Below are 22,971 nucleotides of genomic sequence, written 5' to 3'. Positions count from 1 at the left end.
GTGCCTGAAAGCCACCGTGTGCCACCTCACATGGCAATGACGCCACAACGCCCCGATATTGTTCCCTTTGAAAATACCCCAAATTTCCTAAGCAGTAGTCCCAGCACAACGACTCTGTCAAAAGATCTTCTCGTGCCTTCATGGCAGACACGGATGAAGACTATTACCTACCGCTCCAAGACCAGCGCGTCTTCGGCGCCGGCATTAGACGCAAAAAGATCAACTTCGTCCCCGCATCAACTTCAGATTCACAATTATTACCTACATCGAAACCGTCAACCTCCTCGACAAGCGCCGCGTCCCGATACTTAGCCATTGTTCTCCCGCAGGATGATGGTGACGCTCGTGAAAATCCAGAAGAAGAAGACTCAAGCGCAGCAGGCCACCAGGCTCCTCAAGGCATAATATGCGCCGTCTGCAATCAACCCATTTCGTCCACCGACGACGACGACGCACTATCGAATGCAAACCATGAGACCTCGATCGCGCACCAAGTATGCCTGAAACACTCTCACCCGCCGTCCGACCTTGACCGCGATCGCGTCGGTCTCCGTTATCTGTCGACCTATGGCTGGGATCCCGATTCTCGGAGAGGGCTGGGTGCAAGAGAAGAGGGGATCAGAGTGCCGATTAAGACGAAGGAGAAGAACGATACTGTGGGTCTGCGTGAGACCGCTGACGAGGACGAAATGAGTGCGCTCAAAAGAAAGAAGAAGCACAGCCTCAAGAAAGAGGACAAGATCGTGAAATTGGACGCAAAACAAGTCCGGCTCATGGACGGCGAGGCGAAGAAACGTGCCGCGAAGTTGAGACAGCTGTTCTACGGACGGGATCTGGAGAAATATTTGGGTCCCAACAGTTGACACGATCCAACATATCCGACTCGATGAACCTTGAGGGTGCCTGGTCTCGAATGGCCTAGGAGCAGAACTTGGTCCTCTCCCATGCAGTGACCAAGACGGGGGATTACATGACTATAAACAACCATCCGTCAACCCCTCTTGTCCATCACCTCCCGACGCCACGCTAAGTCACCATCATACAAGCATGCGCTTCTAGTGCTTCTTGAACAACCCTAGGTGTTTCTTCTCCTTGTCTTTCTTCAACTTGTGATGGCCACCGTCAGTAGAAGGCGACTGGTAAGGTTGTGATGGTTTTGACGGGGTAGGAGCTGTGCCCACCCCAGGGCGCACGCCATTCTGTGGACCTCTACCAGCGAGATTCATGTTTGCCATCGCTTCGGTCGGTGGTCGGACCTTGTCAGGCGGTCTGCCGTTTGCTGGTTGTGGAGGTCGAGGTTGTTGCTGCTGAGCCTGTGGAGGAGGCTCCGTCATCCATGCTGGTAGCCGTGGGGCGGCTCGGTCCATTGGCAAATCCAGTTGCCTTCGTCCAGTACTCAGTTGGCTCACTTGCCGCAGGAACGTCTTAGGTGTTATCATGTGGGTCGACGCGAGGAAGACTTCTTTGCCAGCCATCTGAGACACCTCGTAGCACGCCCGTGCTTCGGCGTACGTCGCCCCGCCTGCCACGAACACAATGATGCGTTGGCGCGGCTTGTTGGATTGAGAGCGTGTTTGAGCCCATGTAGGTTTGCCCGTATTCCTCAGGGAGGTCTGTGGAATACTCATTTGGCTGTTTGGGTCGTTGAGATGTGGCTTCACCGGAGGGAATACATTGATATCCAACGTACCCTGGCATTGTTCTTCGAGCATATACCTCAGAGCCGGCTCGAATCGTGACAAACTCACTTCCTCCATATTTCCAACATCTCTGACCTTTGGCGGGAACAACGGCGGCGGGGCAGGCGTCGCATCTTTCAACTGCTTTTCAATCCTAGCACCCAGAGTTATCAGGTTATAGATGATTTCCCCATCCATCGGCGACAATTCGCCGTGACACCGCAGCTTTTCGATGTCTCCCCTGAGAATGCCATTTTTGTACAATATGTATAAGATTAACAGTCGGACCCGATCTTCATGGACGATACTGTCATCATCAAGCAGTCGGACAACCTGATCTGCTAGATTTTTCGGTTTCTTGTTCTCCTCGTCAAGGCCCGTGGCAAGAGATTGCTCAACAGAGACCGCATCCAGGAGCTTACGGTCCGCAAAGATTTTTGCGCATTTTTCAGCCATGTCGATATGAAGTGAGAAGGCTTCCTTGCCTTCCTGGAATTCTGGCAGTCCTGCCAACATGTCCTTGATGGTGTTGATACTCGCAGGTTGTCCATCGTTGTCGGCAAATTGGGGATTTTTGGCTTGGAATTTTCTAAATTCTTCGCTCAGTTGCACGAGGAGATCTTTCATGTGCATGTGTCGGTGAGCGACCCAGAGGTTATCTTTCTCTGATATCTCTACATCCTTTTCTTCCTGATCCGGCTGGCCTCGCCTGATGACGTTTCTGTACGTTATTTTGTCCTCGTCATCTCTTATCGGCAAGAGATCCATTGCCATGGCTTGATAAGTTAATTCATGGACGAACGGCGACATCAGATCCATGGACCGGTCTGTGATTAGTAGAACCGCTCGTGGCCGGTTGCCAGGGTTCTGGGGAGGAAAGTCGTTTCGTGGATCACGAGCATATTCGTCCAGCGCACTCTGTACGAAGCTGGCAAGATGATAGCACAAAACATCGGCAGCATGTCTCTGATGCTCTCTCGGCTTGTAGAACCGGATTAGGGGGTATTCGCCCAGAGACACGCATATTGACACGATTTTCTGGGTTATGCTGTCCAAGTGGTCCTTAACCAACGAGTCGCAAGCTGGGTGGAAGAGTACGTGAAAACTCCATGGTTCTCGAAATGTGACCAGGTTGCATTCGCGCGGAAAATACTCGATGTTCAATGTCCGAGATTCAATGATCAACCGTGCTCGGGACTCTGAGCGGAACAGCTCTTCCCCAAGACTCCCTGGCAGTTGCGAAGTCCAGATAAGGTGAGCACGTCGGTATCTCTTTCGACTGAGGTCAGCCTTGAGGCTTTCGACTATATGCGGTAGAGGGGTAAGGAGGTAGATCGCATCCGTGTCGGAGAGGGTCTGCCTGCGATCCTCAAGAAGTTCGATGTTGGTTATGTTGGCATTTAGGATATCGTCCTCTTTACAGACGTTGTACACAACCCTTTTGCTTTGCTCATCCAAGATTAAGACTTTCCAATCTCGCCCGCTGGTGGCCCGAATCGTGCCTAATATGATATTGCGTTGGATCTCGAGGATGGAGGTTGCCATGGTCGGCACAAGGAATCAGAACCAAAGGTCTTGTTTACATGCTCCTGTGCTTGGAGGATTCTGAGACTCTGTATGCAACGTTCATTAAATGCTGAACATGACGTTCCCGTTTCATATGTGCGTGCGCCGATGGACTGCTGTGGGGTTGGGATACTTTGTCGCAGGCTGCGGCGGGTGAAATTGGGCCGCACTTCAGCCTCGCCCAAGCAAGTAAGCCACGTGATCAGGCTGAATATGTCACCAACTTTTCCCAATGATCATGAAGACAGTGGCGTTCCCTCCTCCCCTAGTTCTGTATAGTAATTCAAGGAAGCTCGTATAGGCGGGTGCGATCTCATACTCTCAGTCCTCGGTATCGTCCTGGGAGTTTTCTATAAAGCTGCCGGCATTTGCACGGGCATGTTGACTCCTTCAACCCGTCGAGCGCAATGCCTCTTCTGTTCATTCCGAGCCTTCTTTGCATCAGCGCCGAAGCGATGTTATGGCAATATCCGCAGCTTCTCTACCACCACTGGTCAGACAGACCGACAACATCATAAATCCTCTCCCACTGCAAGATCCGCTCTCTCTGAGTCTTCAAAGGCTCGCCGGCCAAGTCGGCGTCCCGCCCCAGAGACACTCCAGATCTCACCCGACGCAAGTTACAACCGTGTTCGTGTTAGCTTGTCAAGATTGAAGAAACGCTTGGAGTCCACAAAAGTAGCAGCAGAATCAGAAGTTACACAACTTGCCGCGCTTGATCCTTGTGGGACGTACTGGCCTGCGTTTAGAGAACAGCTCGAGAATACAATAGCTCCGCAGGGCGACTCCGGGAGTGCGGATTTTGACGGACTGATATCTGATATTGGTCGTGCTCAGTTGGGCGAATGGGAGACTGAACTCCCGAGAGTGCTACATTTTGGCTTCATCGATTACGTCCTTTGGAGAAGGGCACAAGATGCTCCGAAGGAAGGTTCGGCGCTCGATGACTTGCAGTTCCCCACAGAGTGGTATACCAATGCTCGACAAGTGCAAAGAGACGTCCATTTGCACATCGGGCCTACCAATTCGGGGAAAACCTACAATGCTCTGAAACGTCTCGAAGAGAGCGGGGACGGGTTCTACGCAGGCCCTCTACGGCTATTAGCACATGAAGTGTACTCAAGGTTCAAAGCGAAGGGCGTCCCTTGTGACCTTGTCACTGGAGACGATGTCAGGCTGGAGGATGATCCCAATACGAAGCTACGCGCCTCAACTGTCGAAATGGTCGATATCTCGGCACGGTTTGAGGTTGCTGTAATTGACGAGGTGCAGATGGTGGCTGACCAGGATCGAGGTTGGGCCTGGACTCGAGCTTTGCTCGGTGCCAATGCAAAGGAAGTCCACATTTGTGGGGAGACTCGTGTGCTTCCACTTATTCGGGAGCTGACGGCATCCACTGGTGATATACTTCATGTGCATGAGTACAAGAGGCTGAATCCGCTCAAGGTTATGACAAAGAGCTTGCGAGGAGACCTCAAAAATCTGCGCAAGGGTGACTGCATTGTGGCCTTCTCGGTGGTAAATATACACGCGCTAAAGAAGCAAATTGAGATGGACACAGGTCGTCGTTGTGCCATCGTATACGGAAGTCTTCCTCCCGAAACCCGGGCGCAGCAAGCCGCTCTGTTCAATGATCCCAACAACGACTACGACTTCTTGGTGGCAAGCGATGCTATTGGTATGGGATTGAATCTGTAAGATAACTTTGGGGGATCCCAGAAAGCCCAAACTAACGTCTGATCAGGAGCGTGAAACGCATTGTCTTTCATACCGTTTCGAAATTCAACGGGACTTCGATTGTGCGACTGTCCACGCCTCAGATCAAACAGATTGGTGGTCGAGCTGGGCGTTTTCGAAATGCACATCAGGCCATGCATAACACCGCAGCTGCTTCAGAGTCCAATGTGGGATTGGTCACGACTCTCAATGACGAGGATTTACCTCTCGTGCGGGCTGCTATGGAATCAGAAGCTGCACCGATTAAAAGAGCCGGTATGCTTCCACCCGCCGAGGCCATGGAGGAACTCGAGGGTCGTTTACCCAAAGGGATTCCCTTCGAATATATCCTGAGGCGTCTGTGCGGGAAAGCTGCCACGCATCCGCGATTTCGAGTATGCAGTATTCGAGATCAAAGTCGAATTTCTCGAGTGATCGAATCTGTCCGAGGGTTGACCATGACCCAACGCATCATGTTGACGGCAGCACCGGCCACTACAGCCTCGCAAGCAATGGACGAGGTGATGCGAGCCTTTGCGAGATGTGTGGCAGAGCGCAGACAGGTGACGGTCGTCGACGTACCTGAAGTTCGATTGGAGGTTCTTGAAAAGCCGATCTCGGGAGACCGAGCATATCTGGTCAGCCTAGAAGACCTCCACAAGTCCCTAGTCCTGTACCTCTGGCTCAGTTACCGATTTTTGGGTATCTTCAAGGACAGGGAAATGGCTGTATACGCCAAAGAGCTGGTAGAGGACCGAATCAACACCTGTCTCCTCGAGTTTTCTGCAAACCCCGACCTACGCAAGAGAGTTTTGTCATACAAAAAGAGGTTCGCCCTTCCTCAAATCGAGACCGAAGAAAGTGCTCCAGCAAATCAAGGATCTCAATTGGAGCAACCAGAAGAAGCCGAGGCCCTTCCTATGGACTGGATTCGGAGCTATCCAGCCGTTGAGTTCGAGGATTCTCCGCCTTCACAGCCCTACAACGTGGCGCACGGATGAATATTGTGGCCTCTAGGAACACCGCAGTGTCTGAGCAGACATTTTTAAAACCCTGTTGGTCACTCTACAAGGCCTGGAGAAATCGTCGACGGAAGTAAAGAGGTCACCATGTACATCAAAAAGGGTGTAGAGCAGTGGATAATGTCCATTGTGTTGCTAATGTGCTACCATGTATCAATGCCTTCTTCCCACTAATATCAATTTCGATGCTTCATTTGAGAGACTTGAGGTTTAGCCGGTCTTTGTGTCACCCAACATGCTCATTGTTGAGTGACGTGTCTGTCAGCACCGCCGGTCGATGGGTTTGCCGCTGCTGCCTGTTCGCGAGCGAGTTGATCTTCGGTCTTTTTGTTGCCATGCAGGATCAATCGGTTCAAGAAGCTTCCTGGCTTGCCTGCGTCGTGGCCTTCTTTCTCTGCATCATCGGCCTCTTTGGTGACATAGTCCATGGTTTCTTCATCGGCCGAATCATGCTCGTCAAAGTTTACTGGACACATTGTTAGCTGGGAATTGCCATGAACTGCATGGAAAGCATGATGAACAGTGCACGACAAGGGAAAAGGAATTGGTTGAGCGCAAGACCGTCGATCTCAAGCTTTGTAGTAAAAACTGTGGGAGGACCCAAGAGAAGACGACAAGGAATTCATGAACATACTTGGTTCTTTGTCTTTGTGGCTGAGACGACGCTTGAGCTTTGCTCGAATGCTGTCCATTTTCGGTGATGGCGATGAAAGTAGGTCGAACCTGGGTGGAAATCTGTACAGTCCAAGGACTGTGAGCGAAGTACTTGGTAGGAGGGTAATGGGTAGCTGGGAGAGAAGCTGGTAGAGAAATGGAGAACGGATTGTAGACTGTGAGGGCGGGGTGAAGGGTACCTTTTTCTACCTACTTCTTGAGCTGAATCTCAGGGTTCAAGGAGGGGTGATCTACGGCCTTGACGCGATGCAGGCACCGCAGTTACCTCCCACCCACCAAGTATGCCATTCAGGGCCTCGACTCAGAAAAGGCCATGCCGTTCACCTGGCTCCCAGTGGCACCATGCTGGCCAGAGATCGAGCCCGTTCGCCAGGTGCCACCGAGCCACCAAGTGAACCCCACAGAGCCTGGGCAATCTGCGCCACCAAGTCGCCGCCACCCAGATCAAGCCAACCCAAGCGAGGCGAGGTCCGTTTGCTCCGCAGGCTGCATCCCGCTTCCGCTTTCTCAAAATTTCCATGTCCATCTCCGACACCGAGAACAAGACACCAAGGGCCGTCAACTGGCCGGACCAGACCCGCCCTTAGACGATAATCACACAGCGTCCGCATAGAGGCTCGTCTTTGGGCAGCCATGGACGACTTCACCTCCCTCGAACTGCTGTCCCTCGTTTCCAAAGTCACCTCCGAATTGCAAAACCACTTGGGCATCAACGACAAAACTCTCGCCGAGTTCGTCATCGACCAGCACGAAAAATGTGGGGGCAACCTGGACAAGTTCAAGGAATCCCTGGCGGGCATGGGAGCGGAATTCCCCAACAGCCTGGTTGAGAGCATCGATCGGCTGATCAAGACGATGCATCCCGAGTACAAAAAGAGCAAGAAACAACCCACGCAGGGAAATGGCACATCGGACATGGACGAGTTGGACTCGATCGGACGCAAGGCAAGGATCTTCAAAGGGCTTGCAGTCCCAGATCGCGAACAGCCCTGGACCGATTCCGAGGATGACATAGCTGCACAGAAGAAGGCGAATCGGGCGAATCCCCCGGCGGAGGACGATACTTTTGCACTTCTCGAAGGACTTGCGGGAAACTCGAAGAACGGCACAAATGGCACAATCGAAAGGAACAGGAAGAGGAGTCGCAGTCCCGATCGTGACGACTATGCAAGAGACCGAGAACCAAGACGCAAATACTGGTCCCGGAGTCCTAGCCCCCACGAGGAGAAGAGGTCGCGCAAATACCGAGATCAGGGGTATGAAGACAGGCATACGGGTTACAGAGACCGGTACGACGAGAGACGAAATGGCCATCACAAGAGCAGGCGGCGCGATTATGATGAAGACGATGATTTTCAAAGGCCACCTCCTCGCGAACTTGACGAGTTCCCCGTCCTCTACAAAGTCTACGATGCTGTGGTCAATGGTATCAAGGACTTTGGAGCATTTGCTAGTCTTCAGGGTGTCAAAGGCAATGTCAGTGGGCTGATTCATGTCTCAGCTATTCAAGAAGGCGCTAGAGTTAACCACCCGTCCGACCTCCTGTCTCGTGGGCAACATGTTAAGGTCAAAGTTGTCAAGATGGAAAACAACAAAGTCAGCTTGTCAATGAAAGAGGTTGATCAGGTTACTGGGCAAGATCTTGTTCCATCTAGGAGAATAGCTTCTGGTGCCAATATGGAACGGCTCAACGGTCAGCCGTCTGACGACCGTTACGGGAATCTGGGCAGCACAGTCCCCGTTATTGAAGATGGTTTTGCCTCGAAGGCTGGAAAGTCTCGAAAGAGGATGACGTCCCCTGAACGATGGGAGATCAAGCAACTCATCGCTTCAGGTGCAATCTCCGCACAGGATTATCCCGATATTGACGAGGAATACAACGCTACCTTGAACGGAGACGACCAGTTTGAGGAGGAGGAAGACATCGATATTGAGGTACGAGAAGAGGAGCCGCCGTTCCTCGCAGGTCAAACCAAAATGTCCCTGGAATTGTCACCGATTCGAGTTGTGAAGGCTCCTGAAGGGTCCTTGAACAGGGCGGCTCAAGCTGGCACAAACTTAGCAAAGGAGAGGAAAGAACTCAAACAGCAGGAAGCAGCTGAGCGAGCCGCAGAAGAGGCATCCAAAGTCGATCTCAACACGCAATGGCAGGATCCGATGATCAACCCTGAACAAAGAAAATTCGCATCAGACCTGCGACAAGCCCAGCAACAATCTTCACGAGCTATAGAAGCTGTGCCCGAGTGGAAACGAGCAACCCAGGGCAAGAACCAGTCTTATGGCCGCAGGACAGATATGACCATCAAGCAGCAAAGGGAGTCACTTCCAGTCTTTCACTTTCGCAAGCAATTGCTCGAGGCTGTGGCAGCGAATCAGCTCCTCATCGTGGTTGGAGATACCGGTTCTGGTAAGACGACTCAGCTTACCCAGTACCTTGCCGAAGCTGGGTACGCCAACAACGGCATGATTGGATGTACGCAGCCTCGTCGTGTCGCGGCCATGTCTGTGGCGAAGCGTGTGTCCGAGGAGGTTGGTTGTGAATTAGGAAAAGAAGTCGGCTATACTATTCGTTTCGAGGATCGGACTTCACCAGACACGAGGATCAAATACATGACTGACGGAATGCTTCAGCGAGAGATCTTACTGGATCCGGATCTCAAGCGCTACAGCGTCATTATGCTGGACGAAGCGCATGAGAGAACCATTGCCACAGACGTTTTGTTTGGGCTGCTCAAGAAAACCCTGAAGAGGCGGCCGGATCTGAAGCTGATTGTCACCTCGGCCACTCTCGACGCAGACAAGTTTTCTGAATATTTCAACCAGTGTCCCATCTTTTCCATTCCCGGCCGAACGTTCCCGGTCGAAATCATGTACTCGAGAGAACCTGAGGAAGACTATTTGGACGCGGCGTTGACTACTGTCATGCAAATTCACCTTACCGAACCGCCGGGTGATATTCTCCTGTTCTTAACTGGACAGGAAGAGATCGACACCAGCTGCGAAGTTCTGTACGAAAGAATGAAGGCTTTAGGACCGAGTGTTCCTGAACTGGTTATTCTACCTGTCTACTCGGCTCTTCCTAGCGAAATGCAGAGCCGAATTTTTGAGCCTGCGCCGCCCGGTGGTCGAAAGGTTGTTATTGCTACGAACATTGCGGAAACATCAATCACTATTGACGGGATCTACTATGTGATCGACCCTGGCTTTGTCAAGCAGAATGCCTATGATCCGAAGCTTGGGATGGACTCACTCGTTGTGACTCCAATCTCTCAAGCACAAGCTAAACAAAGGGCCGGTCGAGCAGGTAGGACGGGTCCGGGCAAATGCTTCCGCCTATACACCGAAGCAGCGTACCAATCTGAAATGCTGCCAACCTCCATACCAGAAATCCAGCGCCAGAATCTTTCCAACACCATTCTCATGCTCAAAGCAATGGGCATCAACGATCTTTTACATTTCGACTTCATGGACCCACCGCCAACGAACACTATGTTAACAGCCCTCGAAGAACTATATGCTCTTTCCGCCCTCGATGATGAAGGTCTTCTCACACGACTCGGACGTAAAATGGCCGATTTTCCTATGGAGCCCTCCTTATCAAAAGCCCTAATCGCATCTGTGGATTTGGGTTGTTCGGATGAGATGCTCACTATCGTGGCGATGCTATCCGTACAGACGGTGTTTTACCGCCCAAAAGAGAAGCAACAGCAAGCCGACCAGAAAAAGGCAAAGTTTCATGATCCCCATGGTGACCATCTTACACTGCTAAACGTCTACAATGCGTGGAAGCAATCTCGGTACAGTGATCCCTGGTGTTTCGAGAACTTCATTCAAAAGCGGCAAATAGCGCGAGCAAAGGACGTGCGCCAGCAACTTGTCACGATTATGGAACGGTATAAGCATCAAATAGTTTCCTGCGGTCGCAATACGATCAAGGTTCGACAGGCACTCTGCGCCGGATTTTTCAGAAATTCGGCGCGGAAGGATCCGCAGGAGGGATACAAAACACTTATTGAGGGAACACCCGTCTACATGCATCCTAGTTCCGCGTTGTTTGGAAAACCGGCCGAGCATGTCATTTTCCATACGCTGGTGCTGACGACCAAGGAGTACATGCACTGCGCGACTGTGATTGAACCTAAGGTACGTATCCCTCACCGTCAAAGACAGGGAATATGCCCTCCCTTGCGAGCTCAGACTTTTCAAATGGTACCTGGTACTGACTCATGGTTACAGTGGCTAGTTGAAGCTGCCCCCACGTTCTTCAAAGTCGCGCCTACAGATCGCTTGAGCAAGCGCAAGAAGGCAGAAAGGATTCAACCCTTGCACAACAAGTTCGCGAGTGGAGACGATGATTGGCGGTTGAGTGCGCAGAGGAGGCAGGGTAGAGGAGGAGGAGGTACCTGGGGTTGAAAAGGGAGGTCGGGGAAGGCCTTGCGGCTGTTGAGGATCTGCTATTGCGGGTTATCGTGCGTGAAGGAAAGGAGGGAGTCTTCTGGCTCAAGCAGGCTTGGAGATGGGATTGGATAGATGGAATCAGATACCCGCAACAACGTAAATAACAGCTCGAACATTCACGCAAGTGGAAGCCATTCCACATTGTTATGACCTGTGGGAATATGTCTATGATTTCCTCTCTATCCAAGCCCTTCACTTTCATGCCTTTTGCCGTTCATACTACCGAGACCGTCCCGGACTTTCTCTGGAGCTGGGGCTTCTCCTTGAAGATATTCTTGACTGGTTTTAGAGTCGGCGGCGCCGCCACCACGTCCTGCAAGTTCGCCTGTCTACCCAACTGCCCTTCCTCACGGCGCTTCTTTTCTAGTATTTTCCAAGGGTCGGCGTCATCCATGCCATCGCCTCCTTTCCGCTTCTTCTTCTTCTTCTTGTTATTGTTGTTGTTGGAGTTTGTGCTCAGCGTGGGATCAATCCCCGCCCCAAGCCAGAGGATCTCATCCTCCTCCTTCTTCTCCAGCATCTCTTCATGCTCTTCCTGTTTTTTCTCCCTGAGCCGGGCGTCCGTGGCGCGCCACTCCTTCTGCATCCGCGCCAGGCGCTTGTTGTGTTTTGTTAGTGGTGTCTTTATCTTTTCCAACCCGGGGATGGAGGTGAGGCGTGTGCGGTGCCGGGGGATCGAGGTTAGAGGGAGGGATTGGTCCACTCGCGCTGAGTAGGAGGAGAGGGATTCCCCTGGGAGGAGACGTGGGAGCTGAGTGGTGGTGGTGTCGGATGCTTCTGTCGATGCGCCAGCATCTCCCCCTAATGGATCAGGTTTCGAAGCTGATTCTGAGTTTGGTACCACCCTATCCTCCCTTTCCCTTTGCTGCTTCCTCTTCTTCTTCTTCGACAGATCTCCATCGTCCAGGCCCGACGGCCGCATCTTCTTCCCACCTGCACCCGGCTGGAACGCCATTAACCGCTTGAACGCTTTGGGAGTATCGTCCTCAAAGTCCGCCGCCCCATTGCTTTTGCTCTTGCTATTCTTCTTTTTACCCCTCCTCGCCTCCTGCGTACGTTTCCTGTCCGCGTCTGAGGTGAAGATGGATTCAGACTTCTGGTGCACGGACAAAGTTCGCGCGCGGGACGTGGGCGGCAAGTTGAAATTGGAATCATCCTCTTCGCGCTTGCGTTTGTGTTTGTGAGGCATGTTTGAGGGGATTTCGCGGAGGTTGGGATTCGCAGTTCAAGTGTAATTGCAGAGAACTGGGCATGAAACTCGTCGCGGTGCGCATGAGTAAAAAATATCGGCGAGGCTGAGTGCGGAGATGGCTCGATGGGAAAGGTTTACCCCTCACCACAGCCTTGCTGTTCACTGTCCTCGTGCCGCAATATGGTTTAGACTGTTCGAGAGTCCGTTACTTACTTGCTCCCTCATCCATAAAACTCTCTTGTGTTTAACGTTTAGAATGTTCTGTTATTTCTCCATGGACTTTCTCCTTCTATATGAGCCAAGGACGGAAAATATTAGTTAGTAAAGAGATTAACCCCCCATTCATCACTATAGTCAATTGTCCTCCCCTTGCCGTTTGGAATTTCAAGCTTATCAAGCGCTTTCATGTCTTCTGGCGACAGCTCCCTTACTGCGAGGTTGGATTTGATTCGAGCTGGAAAATTACAGCGGGTTGTCAGCCACACCATGATAGACTAGGGCCATTGAGGTCTGCATCAGGAGGCAGTGCACAAACCTTTTGTCTGGCTCTTCCCCAGAGGGACGGTGCCTCTCTGGACAGCCCAGCTCTGCAGCAACTGCCCGACGTCCATACCATTCTTCTCGGCGATCTTCTTGACTGTTGGATCTTTAAGGAGCGTCTCTCCGTCCGCCTTTTGTCCCGCAAAGGGGGAGTAGCATGTCACAAGAATGCCATGCTCTTTCATGAACGCGATGAGCTCGTTGTTCGGTAGCCAAGGGTGAACTTCGACTTGATTGCAGGATATCGGCACCTCTTGAGCGTAAGGCAAGATCTCCTTGACTTCGGAAATGGAAAAGTTGGAGACGCCAACGGCTCGTGTCTTGCCGGTTGATACGAGTCTCTGCATCGCTTGCCACGTAGGGACGAAGCTGCCTTTCTGGCCTGATGAAAACGCTCAGCGAATCATTGAGATGGGTGTGTGAATGCAACTCACCGGCTTGGGTTGCGATATTGTTGGTGGTATGTTCCCAATCAATGACCGCTTTGTTTGTGCCAGGTTCCAGCAACATTCCTTTCTCAGACTTGGAGACGTAGGCACGTTTATCCGCGTTTTCAAGGGCATCTCTCGATATCGGTTTGAATGCGACGGGCCAGTGCGCCAGGAACAAGTCGACATAGTCCAGGCCCATCCTCTTCAAGCACTGGTCCAAGCATAATTCCACGTTTTCTGGGGCGGAGAAGTGCGGCCAGAACTTGGTCGTGATGAACAGCTCGGATCTGGGGATTCCTGATTCTCGGATCGCGGCCCCAACCTCTTCATCGACCTGGTTTTCAGTCAGTGGCAGATGTTCTTGGGTCTTTGTGAAGACGAAATCATACACCATACATCCAAGCACAATCTAAGTGTCTGTATCCCAGCTTCAGAGCTGTTAATGTGGCATCTTTGCACCACTCCGGATTTCCTTCAGGGAAGAGTCAGGCTGGCGCATCAAGTGTACACTAGGACCTAAGACATACCTCCACCCCAAGTTCCAAAACCAATAGATGGGATCTGGACAGTTTTCCCGCCAGTAATTTGCAGTGGAAAATGGGTTGGGAGGGCCATCTCTGATTGGGTTGGCGGATGGTATGCTTGACGCTGATGGTAGCACGTCGGCTGATGGTTTGACGGTTGTGCTCAGTATTGAGATACTCACTCGGAAGACTCTATCTCAGAAACTCAAAAGCGTGGGTTCCATTGCGAAAGTGATTGACCGGTAAGTGGACACTACGGTAGACTGACTCAATCAGGGGCCAATCAGAAGCGAAAACAAGGAGAATAACTCTTCAAAACCGCGACCCACAAGATGCAAGATGACAAGAGGTGCATAGCACAATCAATCGGAATCATTGAACCTTCTGAAGAAGCTCCTGTCAAAACCGAAGCTGGTATCAAAGGACGCTGAGGTTGAGTCTGGGCCGCTGGAGCTGTCGATAGCTCGTCCCCAAGGAGAGCCGAGGGCTCATTCGACCCGATAAGAGGACAGATGGATCTTCCTTGTCGCTGCCGTGTGTCTGCCCTAGCGGAGAGAAGCGACAGGCATATGATATAGGGCACTGGGAGAGCACGACGTTGCGAGATTGACGAAGTGCATCGTGCATCGACTGACGTAGCGATTTATTTACTGCGTCTACTGCGCCTAAAAGCAGCAACGAGGTTCCGGAACAAGCTCGGACAAAATTTCTTCCTTTTCCTCTCCTTCTCCGCGGCGGATTCCGTCGACGTCGACGTTCTTTGATTGTTCTTCGCACACACCACATGCTGCTTCAAAGCTGCCATTTGCAGGACAGTTGCCGGATCTGGCTCAAGGGCTTGACTCCACCACCGACGAACATATGCGGCACCAGCGGTACCAGCGGCTGCTCAGTCACTGACGTCGATGCGCAGTTCGATTGGCCTGCCGGGGTACAAATCATCCGCGTCCACCTCACGGATTAGCGCGCAACATTTTCCCTAAGGCTGGCTAATCTTTGTCGCGAGTCCATTGCCTGAATCTTTGTCCACGACCACTAACAGAAGCACATTCTATGGAGATGGAGCCTTCCATTACACGGGATATCGCAATGACTGTGCAGAGGGTCCTCGTTATAGGAGCAAGAGAATGAGAAATGAATGGCACGAGGTGCTTGAATAACATGCTCAAGTGGCTCAATCCAGACGCTTTGCTGTGCGATACAAAAGGGTAAGCATCCTCCTGCTTTCTACCTGAATACTTCCAAGCACTGTCGACCTTCCAAGTCAACCCATTCAATCAATCTTCCTCTCCCAATTGCATATTGTCTTCCAACCATGATTGTTGCTGGACCTCATAATCTCTACACCCTTGCAGAGGGTGCTCCCCTCCCCAGAAACGATACTAGCGTCCAAGTCCGCAACAAGCTGGGCGGCGGTCTCGTCCTTCTCCAAGATACCCAATTGATTGAGACCCTTGCCCACTTCTCGCGCGAGCGAATCCCCGAAAGAGTCGTCCATGCCAAAGCAGCCGGCGCCCGAGGTTATTTCCAAGTCACCCACGACATCTCCGACATCACTGATGCAGATTTTCTCAATGGCATTGGCAAGAAGACAGAGGTCTTGACTCGAATCTCGACCGTCGGTCCCGAAGCTGGTTCCGCCGACACCATTCGTGACTTCCATGGCTGGGCTATCAAGTTCAAGACTGCCGAAGGAAACCATGACTGGGTCTTCAACAACCAGCCCGTCTTCTTCGTCCGAGACCCCATCAAATTCCCCTCCCTCAACCGTTCCCACAAGAGACATCCTGCTACACACACTTCCGACGCAGACATGTTCTGGGACTTCCACGTCGGGGCCCCTGAAACTGTACATGCTTTGATGTTCCTCTTCAGCGACCGGGGTACTCCCGCGTCTTTGCGCGCCATCAACGGATACAGTGGCCACACTTACAAGTTTACCAAGAAGGATGGCTCCTTCCACTATGTCAGAATCCACATCCACGCTGACGGCGGCGTCAAGAACCTGACGAACCAAGAGGCTGTCAGACTTGCCGGCGAGAGCCCCGACCATTTGACCAATGACCTGTTCAACGAGATCGAGAAGGGCAACTATCCCTCTTACACAGTGTCCATTCAGACTATCCACCCTGCCGATGCGGCCTTGTGCCCGGTCAACATCTTCGATATGACCAAGGTGTGGCCTCATGAGCAATACCCCCTCCGGCCCGTCGGCAAACTTGTCTTTGACACCAATCCTACCAACTACTTCGCCGAGATTGAGCAGGCCGCCTTCTCGCCATCCAATCTGGTCCCCGGTATCGAGCCTAGTGCCGATCCTATGCTACAGGCTCGGATGTTCGCATATCCCGACGCTGCCCGCTACCGACTGGGCGTCAATTATCAAATGCTGCCCACCAACGCCGCCAAGGTGCCCATCTACATCCCCACCGAGCGGGATGGCTTCATGAACTTCACCACCAACTACGGCCCCGACCCGAACTACCTGAACAGCTCCATCCATCCCACGGGCTTCCACACCACCGGCGTTTCCGAATACAAACCGACCGAGGAGTCGCTGAGTGGACCTGTCGTATTTACCTCCGAAGTGACCGACGAGGACTTCAAGCAGCCGCGCGCCCTGTGGAACAAGGTCATGGCCAAGGAGGAGGGCGCGCAGGAAGCCTTCATCGCCAACATCGCCGGCCACATTGCTGGTGTCAAGAGGGACTGGTTGCGCGAAAAGGTCTTTGGTAAGTCTTTCATGCCATCCAGGCGTCTGTCTGACTCAACGACTAACGGCGTCTCTTTTTTGCAGATCTCTTCCGCCGCGTAGATGAGTCGCTAGGCAATCGCATCGAGGAGGCTGTCAACAAGATTGTCAAAGCATGATTGTCACATATACCTTGTGCACCCCGCGGCACTTTGGCGTTAATGTGGGTTATCTGGAGCGTTTCGTCGTCGACAAATCTGGGCAATATTTGTACATATGTAGTCCGTCTCACAAACAATTGAAAATCTGAATTTGTGCTTGATAATTACAGAAGAGTACCGTCTCTCATTCATCGTTGAGCCATTCTTGGCTCAGGTGTTCCCCTGTGCTATAGTTGCGCCTCATTGAGTGATTGCTGTCGGGCTTTGTGTGCAACCCCCATGCCCTTTTCTTCCAGCTGCGCCTTCTCCTCCCGCAGCTGCTTCAGCTGCTCCTGTAGCTTGCGGTTCTCATCCTCGAGATGCTTGGTAGGTGGTAAAGGCGTAAGTGTCTGACAGTGGTAGATATAGGTGGTGGGTCGTGACTGCCAGGGTCTAACAGCGATGTTAGGCCCTGCCAGTCACGACCGACTGGGCTACTTAAGCACTCTCTGACACTTACACCTTTCCAGGTTACCTAGGTACCATCTACCACGCCTCCTATACCACAGCATTACAACACAGTACTAATTAGATACCACAGTGAGACCCCTCAGCGGCCCACAATTGATACTTAAAAAGCCTAGTGGTCCGCCAGCCTAACCAGATCTGGGCGTCTTGGCAATCCTCTACTCTGGAAACTCATTCTCGACTTCAGCCATTATCCTAAGCCCCTTCCCACAGTTGTGCGAGTCTTGTCTAACTCCTCAGTCCTCGTCAATCTCCTCCCATCGCCCGGAGTATTCGTCGTCCGTGTCGTCCTCGTGGTCCCAAGATGCACAGTACTTCCGACCGCGGTAGGGCCCGAAAAGGGCGAGGGTGGAGCAAGCGTACGGCCACTCCTTGGGCTTGTAGTGCTCGTATTCTTCCCCATCATCCATTGACGGCAGAAGGCCCACCTCGCGGAGCTTGCGATCCTTCTCCATCTGCTCATCCAGGTCGTCTTCCTCGAACTCGGCGGCGAAGCGCAGGTATCTGCGCAGACACCAGTCGGCCTTAGCCCGCTTCTTCCGCGGCCGCTCCGGCGAGCCGCGCTCGACCAGTTCGCCTCTCGTGTGATAGTTGGACACGCGGATCTCGATTTTCAAATCAGACTTGGCCGAGATCCCCGATGAGACGTGGTCCGTGAACCAGGCGCTGAAGCCCGGATTGTTGGTGTACGGGATCCCGATGAAACGTTCCCGGTCTTTCTTCCGCTTCCGAACTGTCTGTTGCAGGATGAATAATGGAGGGTGGTCGTCGTCGAAGAAGAGTCCCCCAAAAATGTACCAGAGCCGTTGATTGTGCGCATACATGTATCTTTTCAACCACTGCAGTATCTCGGCCATTGATCGACCTCTATTGGCAGGTATGCGAAAGAAGTCCGTTGCCCTGTGTCCATTCAGGATCAGTCGAACCTGCAGCCGGACGTCTCGGGCTGGATCTGGCACTGGCGCAGAGGAGCAGCCGGCTTTACCGCTCTTTTGCGGACTTTGCGTCGCGGGCTCAGTGGGTGCTGGCACTTCTGCTTTGGGCATGGCGGACAAGGTTGACGTCTATTACGGATGAGGACCTGGAACGATGGCTCTAAGGAGGCTGCGAAAAGTTAGAATCGACTCGGGCAAAGCAGGGCCGGTGCGTGCGGTTGAGAATACCTATTCAATCGAGTCTGGATCAGCAAAAGAAGTAAACGAACAAGGAATGCAAGCACGCGGGCTGATCAGGCGAGTTGGTTCAAGGGATATGTCTCAAGCGAACTAGGGATGGAAAACACTGGCTGGGGCAAGAGAGAGAAAGAGAGAGAGAGAATTCTGAACTGTGGTAATCCATCGGCGTGTTTGTTTTCGTTGTCGGTATCGTTGTCGCGGTGTCTTCGCCAAGGTGAGGCACTGCCTTCACTGCATGCCGCGGATAACAACCACACACATGCACAACGCCTTATCACAGAAAACCCGGAAGGCGGCAAAAAAACTACTTGTTGTCCAGAACCAGCTTTGAACCACCGTGATTCCACTCTGAGCATGGGAAGGAGGAGGAAACCAAAAAGAAAATCCTCCTCCCAAAAATCACAAAAACAAGTACCGACCGGCCATAGGCGAAGCCAAGCGAGTGTACCGCGCCGCTCAAAGATGTCAGAGCAAGCGCATCCGGATGGTAGCTACACACTTACAGCCAGAGTCCATATGACGTGCCAGTACAAGATTGATTCAGGGCAAAAATGCGGGTTTCATGGTGATATATGTTCGATATATTTTCCCGCATGTGTGTGTGAAGGGAAAAAGTGGAGAAAGGGGGGATTCACAGGCCCTGTATTCACTACACTGCCTACCTACCTAGGTGGTGACACTGGTGAGTCCTCCCAAAAGCACCTCTTGGCTAAAATATCACATGAGGGTACCGGTATCTTCACTACTACAGGCGAATTGGAATTTTTGATCGATTCGAGAAAAAAGCAAGTGCATAAATTCGAATCAAGACAACCAATTTCATCCACACAGTTCTTCTCTTGACACCCCTTCAACACGCCACGGCGACGCAGGTCTCGACCTCCACAAGGTCGCTGCTCAATCTTCGACTCTTCATCAACCCAACCATATCTTCACACACAGCACCTTCCTTAGCACAAGTCAAGATGTCCCAAAATACCTTCACCTTGCCTATTCTTGGGCCACGCAACAGAGCCGCGCCCACGCACGATGCCGATGCCGATACCGATGCCGAGGCCTCAGACATTCCAGACGCCGAGACCACTGCCAGTACTCCGACAGTCAAGGCTCCAGCCACCGAGACTCCAGCCGAGACCAGCCCTCCGGTGGCAGCCGTCGAGACAGGCTCGTCCAGAACAAGGAAAGCGTCACAGATCCGACCCTCCTTTCGGCGTGCAAGTGCCGATCGATGAAATCTCTCCTCCGATCATTCGATGCAAAATTGAAGAGGACGAACAAACGCGCCTGGAAAGCTGTTCACCCAAAATACGAAAAGGATACAGGTAAACTGGTCTTCTTCCTCCAGAAGACAGTGGCGTCAAAGAGCCAGGCCTACTGGGAGGTGTCACAGTGGTCTCGGTCCGGGTCATACTCGTCGTGGTTTCACCGCAACATCGCCTCGGGACAGAACAGCGGGGGCAGTGTCAAGATCGAGATCCATGTCACGTGGGGCCAGCAGCAGCGTCCGAAAGAGAACAAGGAAATGACAAACAGACAGATCGCCAGGCTGCCGCTCAAGAGGTTGGAATACTCCTTCCAGGAGACCGACCTCGTCAAGAAGACGGCGAGGGGGAAGAAGTGGGCTCCTGGCACTTCGTATTGGTTCAAGGGGCAGACGGACACCGAGGCCAATGACCTGGACGACAGTGATGAGGAGGACGAGGATAAGGAGATGAAGGAGGTGGTGAAGGAGGAAGAAGAGGAAGGAGATGCCATGGAGATCGATGGCTGAGGTTTGAATAAGTTCGGATAGGGCCAAGAGCTTAAGGCGGGCTGGTGGATGAAGGCGCGGCGGATGACGTCTGTGTGGAGTACGGGGGAGGCATGAGGAAGCCAGGGGGAGACATCGCCACAGGACATGCATCTACTGATATCAAACAGTAAAACACCAGAGCCAACGGCTCAGCATTAACATTGTTTACTACAGTCTACACTCCTGGTTCCTGCACCAACTAACCAGATCATGTCCAAACAGTCGCGTTCCACTCCTCATACCCAACGCCCGGCTCCAGCAACAAGCCGGGATCATACACCGGCGTGGCGGGGGTGTCTGCCGTCGTGCCATTCCAGCAGTGCGCGGTGAAGCAAGCCTGGCACGCCGGTGGTATCATCTCGCCAACGCGAAGCAGGGACTTGTAGATGAGGCCGCAGGCGATGCAGGCCGGGAATGGCGGCGGTGGCGTTGTGTTGTTCTTCCCCGCGGAGCGCACGCCATCCAGTTTGCCCAGACCGAAGGTCACCGTGTTTAGCGAGTTGTTGAAGACCAGGTCCAGTTGGTTGTCGGTGAAGGACGAGACCGTGTACGAGTAGTTCGAGTATGCGGACCACGGGGCATTAGGGATGTACAGGATCAGTGGCGTGGATGCCGAGGCGTTGCAGCCGAAGAATGTCTAGTGGTTGCGCGGAAAACGGACGTGAGTTTAATCATATCACAGATTTGAGGGTGAGTTTGGTATACTTACGGGATACCGATTGAGGCCCAGGTTCACAAAGGTTGCCGGGTCAGGGACCTCTGGGAACGGAATGCCATTGAGCTTTGATGCGGCTGCACTCATGCCGAAGGTCGTCCCGTTGACCCAGTTGTTGCCCGGTTCCTCGCCGCTGGAGTCGAAGGCGAGGATGAAATCCACGCTTCTTTGCGGCACCACCAGCGATCTCAGAGGGATCGTCTCGCCTGTTTCGCTGCCGTCGACCTAGAACACAAACGTCAGATCAGAGCGGGCTCTCTGCTATCCGGGTATCCGGCTCCACGGCCAGCGAGGTGAGGGTGATGGGAAAAAACGTACAATCAGGAGTTCAGCCTCTCCTTGCATTTTCTTGTTGTAGTTGTTGAAGGGATTGGGGTATATGCCCCACATGGATTCGTTGAATGTCTGGTTGAACACCGTGGCTGTCTCGTTCACGAGGATGACCTGTGGATTGTCGCTTTGGCTTTGAGGGATGGGAACAGAGGGTGCGCCCGCGAGTGTGGATCGCTTCTGCGGTGGAGACGACACTCTGTCCCGCTTGTAAAAGAGGGGGATGTTGTAGAAGGCGTCAATGAACCAAAAGTTCCATGCGTTGCCCGTGCTGCCCTGGGCGAACGTGACCTTGTCGAAGCCGTTGACGCAATGGTTCGAACTAGCCGGCGTTCCATTGTTCATGGCCGTCCCCAGGAACTTGGTGGGCATGAAACCTTGCACGCGGCCCCCGACCCAGCTGCCGAATTCGAACGGCGTCTGCTCGTACATGGTCAAGTTACTCGAGTTGACACCCGGATACATGATCCCGCCCACTTCGGGAGAGGAGCCCGGGACCACTTCGGACAGGAGCACTATCGGCATCGGCGCAAGTCCCTGGGAGAAGCTGGTGTTGGGGTTGGCAACGTCAGAGAGGCCCTTGTAGCCCCATGATGCTGGCAGATATTGCCGATAGAATTGCCCGAAAATATCCGTGGCAGAGACCGAGAAGCCTGCAAGGTACTTGACATATGCATTCTTGAAAGCGGCCTCGAAGTGCGCGGTCTGGTTCCCTCCTGGCCCGACCAAGTAGTCGGCCGTGAGGTTGGCGTTGTCCCGAACGTTCTCAAGGCTGCTGAAATTGTGGCTAGCCCTAGCTTGTTGTCAATTATTGCCTCGTTATACCTAGGGAGAGGGTGAGTAGCTTACAGGGGCAGCACGGTGGTCAAGCCTCCACCACTCAATCCGGTCAGATACGAAAGACATTGCACAAGGCCACCAGTACCTGCCTTTACGGCGGGAGGATAGCGGTCGTCGAAGGCCTGCCAAAGACCCAGTCCTCCCATGCCGGACTGGCTGCCTCCGCCGGAAATCGCCATACCGACCACCGGCGCTGTCGAGACGTTCATCTTGCTAAGGTATCCTCCCGGCTTGTAGTTGGGGATATTCGCAGTATTTAGATAGGAAGACAAGGCCTTGACCACATGGCCCAGACGTTTTTCTCTCCATTGCTTCTCCTGTGGGCTGAGACCGTTGTGAGCTGGCCGTATTCGAACATCCTTTGGGCATTGCACGAGGGTGGGAGCATAAGGGGAGGAAGCACTCTGGGTAACCGCCACCGTCGCGAACAAAGCCAACAGAAATAACACAGGATGAATGAACATCTTGTAAAGATCGCGTTTACACTGCGTGAGAGATGGAAGAGCAGTTTGAGGGGGAGACCACTGTAAGTCGGGCGCATGGACTCATTATATTGAGAAGAATACGTCGATGATTGCGCTGCTTGCAAGCCCGTGAAGTCCGCCCCAGCTCAAGCTTTGTCGCACGGCCATCCTGGGAAAAAAAGGGCCCAAATAGTAGTGATACTAGAGAGTAATGATACTAGGGTCAGTTGATTGAGCTGAGCCGAGTCCAAGAGACCTGTGACATTCGATAGACTTCGGGTGACAGTTCTAGAAGCAGGATAAAAGATGCCACACGGGATACAAGAGTCTCACTCGGTGTGGTTAAAGCGATGCGAGGGCTTGGAGCGAGTAATCCAGCGTCGAAGACGGTATTTGTGGGGTATGCAGGGTCTCGAGCTCAGCCGCAGATGCTGAATCTGGAAGGTTTTTGAGGTACAATACGAGGTGGCGAGGATCCGCCGCGCGTCCTGC

General features: G+C 52.8%; 11 protein-coding genes across 11 annotated transcripts; 5 read left to right on the top strand and 6 right to left on the bottom strand.

The window, feature by feature from the left end:
• Positions 1-140: 140 nt before the first annotated feature.
• Positions 141-863, top strand: Z520_00825 (uncharacterized protein; the record flags this gene model as incomplete). The annotated part of the gene is made up of 1 exon (XM_016771345.1): positions 141-863. The coding sequence occupies one exon, from the start codon at positions 141-143 to the stop codon at positions 861-863; it is 723 nt and encodes a 240-aa protein (XP_016638255.1).
• A 192-nt stretch (positions 864-1,055) lies between these two features.
• On the bottom strand, positions 1,056-3,224 carry Z520_00824 (uncharacterized protein; the record flags this gene model as incomplete). The annotated part of the gene is made up of 1 exon (XM_016771344.1): positions 1,056-3,224. The coding sequence occupies one exon, from the start codon at positions 3,222-3,224 to the stop codon at positions 1,056-1,058; it is 2,169 nt and encodes a 722-aa protein (XP_016638254.1).
• Positions 3,225-3,623: 399 nt separating this feature from the next.
• On the top strand, positions 3,624-5,962 carry Z520_00823 (uncharacterized protein; the record flags this gene model as incomplete). Its single annotated transcript, XM_016771343.1, has 2 exons — positions 3,624-4,939; positions 4,990-5,962. The coding sequence occupies 2 exons, from the start codon at positions 3,624-3,626 to the stop codon at positions 5,960-5,962; spliced, it is 2,289 nt and encodes a 762-aa protein (XP_016638253.1).
• A 260-nt stretch (positions 5,963-6,222) lies between these two features.
• Z520_00822 (uncharacterized protein) lies at positions 6,223-6,675 on the bottom strand (the record flags this gene model as incomplete). Its single annotated transcript, XM_016771342.1, has 2 exons — positions 6,223-6,449; positions 6,618-6,675. The coding sequence occupies 2 exons, from the start codon at positions 6,673-6,675 to the stop codon at positions 6,223-6,225; spliced, it is 285 nt and encodes a 94-aa protein (XP_016638252.1).
• A 616-nt stretch (positions 6,676-7,291) lies between these two features.
• Positions 7,292-11,071, top strand: Z520_00821 (uncharacterized protein; the record flags this gene model as incomplete). The annotated part of the gene is made up of 2 exons (XM_016771341.1): positions 7,292-10,801; positions 10,895-11,071. 2 exons carry the CDS (start codon positions 7,292-7,294, stop codon positions 11,069-11,071), a joined length of 3,687 nt encoding a protein of 1,228 aa, XP_016638251.1.
• A 259-nt stretch (positions 11,072-11,330) lies between these two features.
• Z520_00820 (uncharacterized protein) lies at positions 11,331-12,305 on the bottom strand (the record flags this gene model as incomplete). The annotated part of the gene is made up of 1 exon (XM_016771340.1): positions 11,331-12,305. One exon carries the CDS (start codon positions 12,303-12,305, stop codon positions 11,331-11,333), a length of 975 nt encoding a protein of 324 aa, XP_016638250.1.
• A 317-nt stretch (positions 12,306-12,622) lies between these two features.
• On the bottom strand, positions 12,623-13,894 carry Z520_00819 (uncharacterized protein; the record flags this gene model as incomplete). Its single annotated transcript, XM_016771339.1, has 5 exons — positions 12,623-12,762; positions 12,844-13,221; positions 13,388-13,613; positions 13,669-13,751; positions 13,807-13,894. The coding sequence occupies 5 exons, from the start codon at positions 13,892-13,894 to the stop codon at positions 12,623-12,625; spliced, it is 915 nt and encodes a 304-aa protein (XP_016638249.1).
• Positions 13,895-15,118: 1,224 nt separating this feature from the next.
• Z520_00818 (uncharacterized protein) lies at positions 15,119-16,674 on the top strand (the record flags this gene model as incomplete). Its single annotated transcript, XM_016771338.1, has 2 exons — positions 15,119-16,535; positions 16,601-16,674. 2 exons carry the CDS (start codon positions 15,119-15,121, stop codon positions 16,672-16,674), a joined length of 1,491 nt encoding a protein of 496 aa, XP_016638248.1.
• Positions 16,675-17,399: 725 nt separating this feature from the next.
• Positions 17,400-18,209, bottom strand: Z520_00817 (uncharacterized protein; the record flags this gene model as incomplete). The annotated part of the gene is made up of 1 exon (XM_016771337.1): positions 17,400-18,209. The coding sequence occupies one exon, from the start codon at positions 18,207-18,209 to the stop codon at positions 17,400-17,402; it is 810 nt and encodes a 269-aa protein (XP_016638247.1).
• A 1,094-nt stretch (positions 18,210-19,303) lies between these two features.
• On the top strand, positions 19,304-20,109 carry Z520_00816 (uncharacterized protein; the record flags this gene model as incomplete). The annotated part of the gene is made up of 2 exons (XM_016771336.1): positions 19,304-19,483; positions 19,513-20,109. 2 exons carry the CDS (start codon positions 19,304-19,306, stop codon positions 20,107-20,109), a joined length of 777 nt encoding a protein of 258 aa, XP_016638246.1.
• A 229-nt stretch (positions 20,110-20,338) lies between these two features.
• Z520_00815 (uncharacterized protein) lies at positions 20,339-22,479 on the bottom strand (the record flags this gene model as incomplete). Its single annotated transcript, XM_016771335.1, has 4 exons — positions 20,339-20,767; positions 20,840-21,070; positions 21,164-21,968; positions 22,025-22,479. The coding sequence occupies 4 exons, from the start codon at positions 22,477-22,479 to the stop codon at positions 20,339-20,341; spliced, it is 1,920 nt and encodes a 639-aa protein (XP_016638245.1).
• Positions 22,480-22,971: the final 492 nt, after the last annotated feature.

The sequence above is a fragment of the Fonsecaea multimorphosa genome, assembly GCF_000836435.1.
Source record: "Fonsecaea multimorphosa CBS 102226 unplaced genomic scaffold supercont1.1, whole genome shotgun sequence".
Classification (NCBI taxonomy): Eukaryota; Fungi; Ascomycota; class Eurotiomycetes; order Chaetothyriales; family Herpotrichiellaceae; genus Fonsecaea; species Fonsecaea multimorphosa.
The sequence above is the reverse complement of the archived record's forward strand: the minus strand, read 5'-3'. Positions and strand labels throughout refer to the sequence as shown.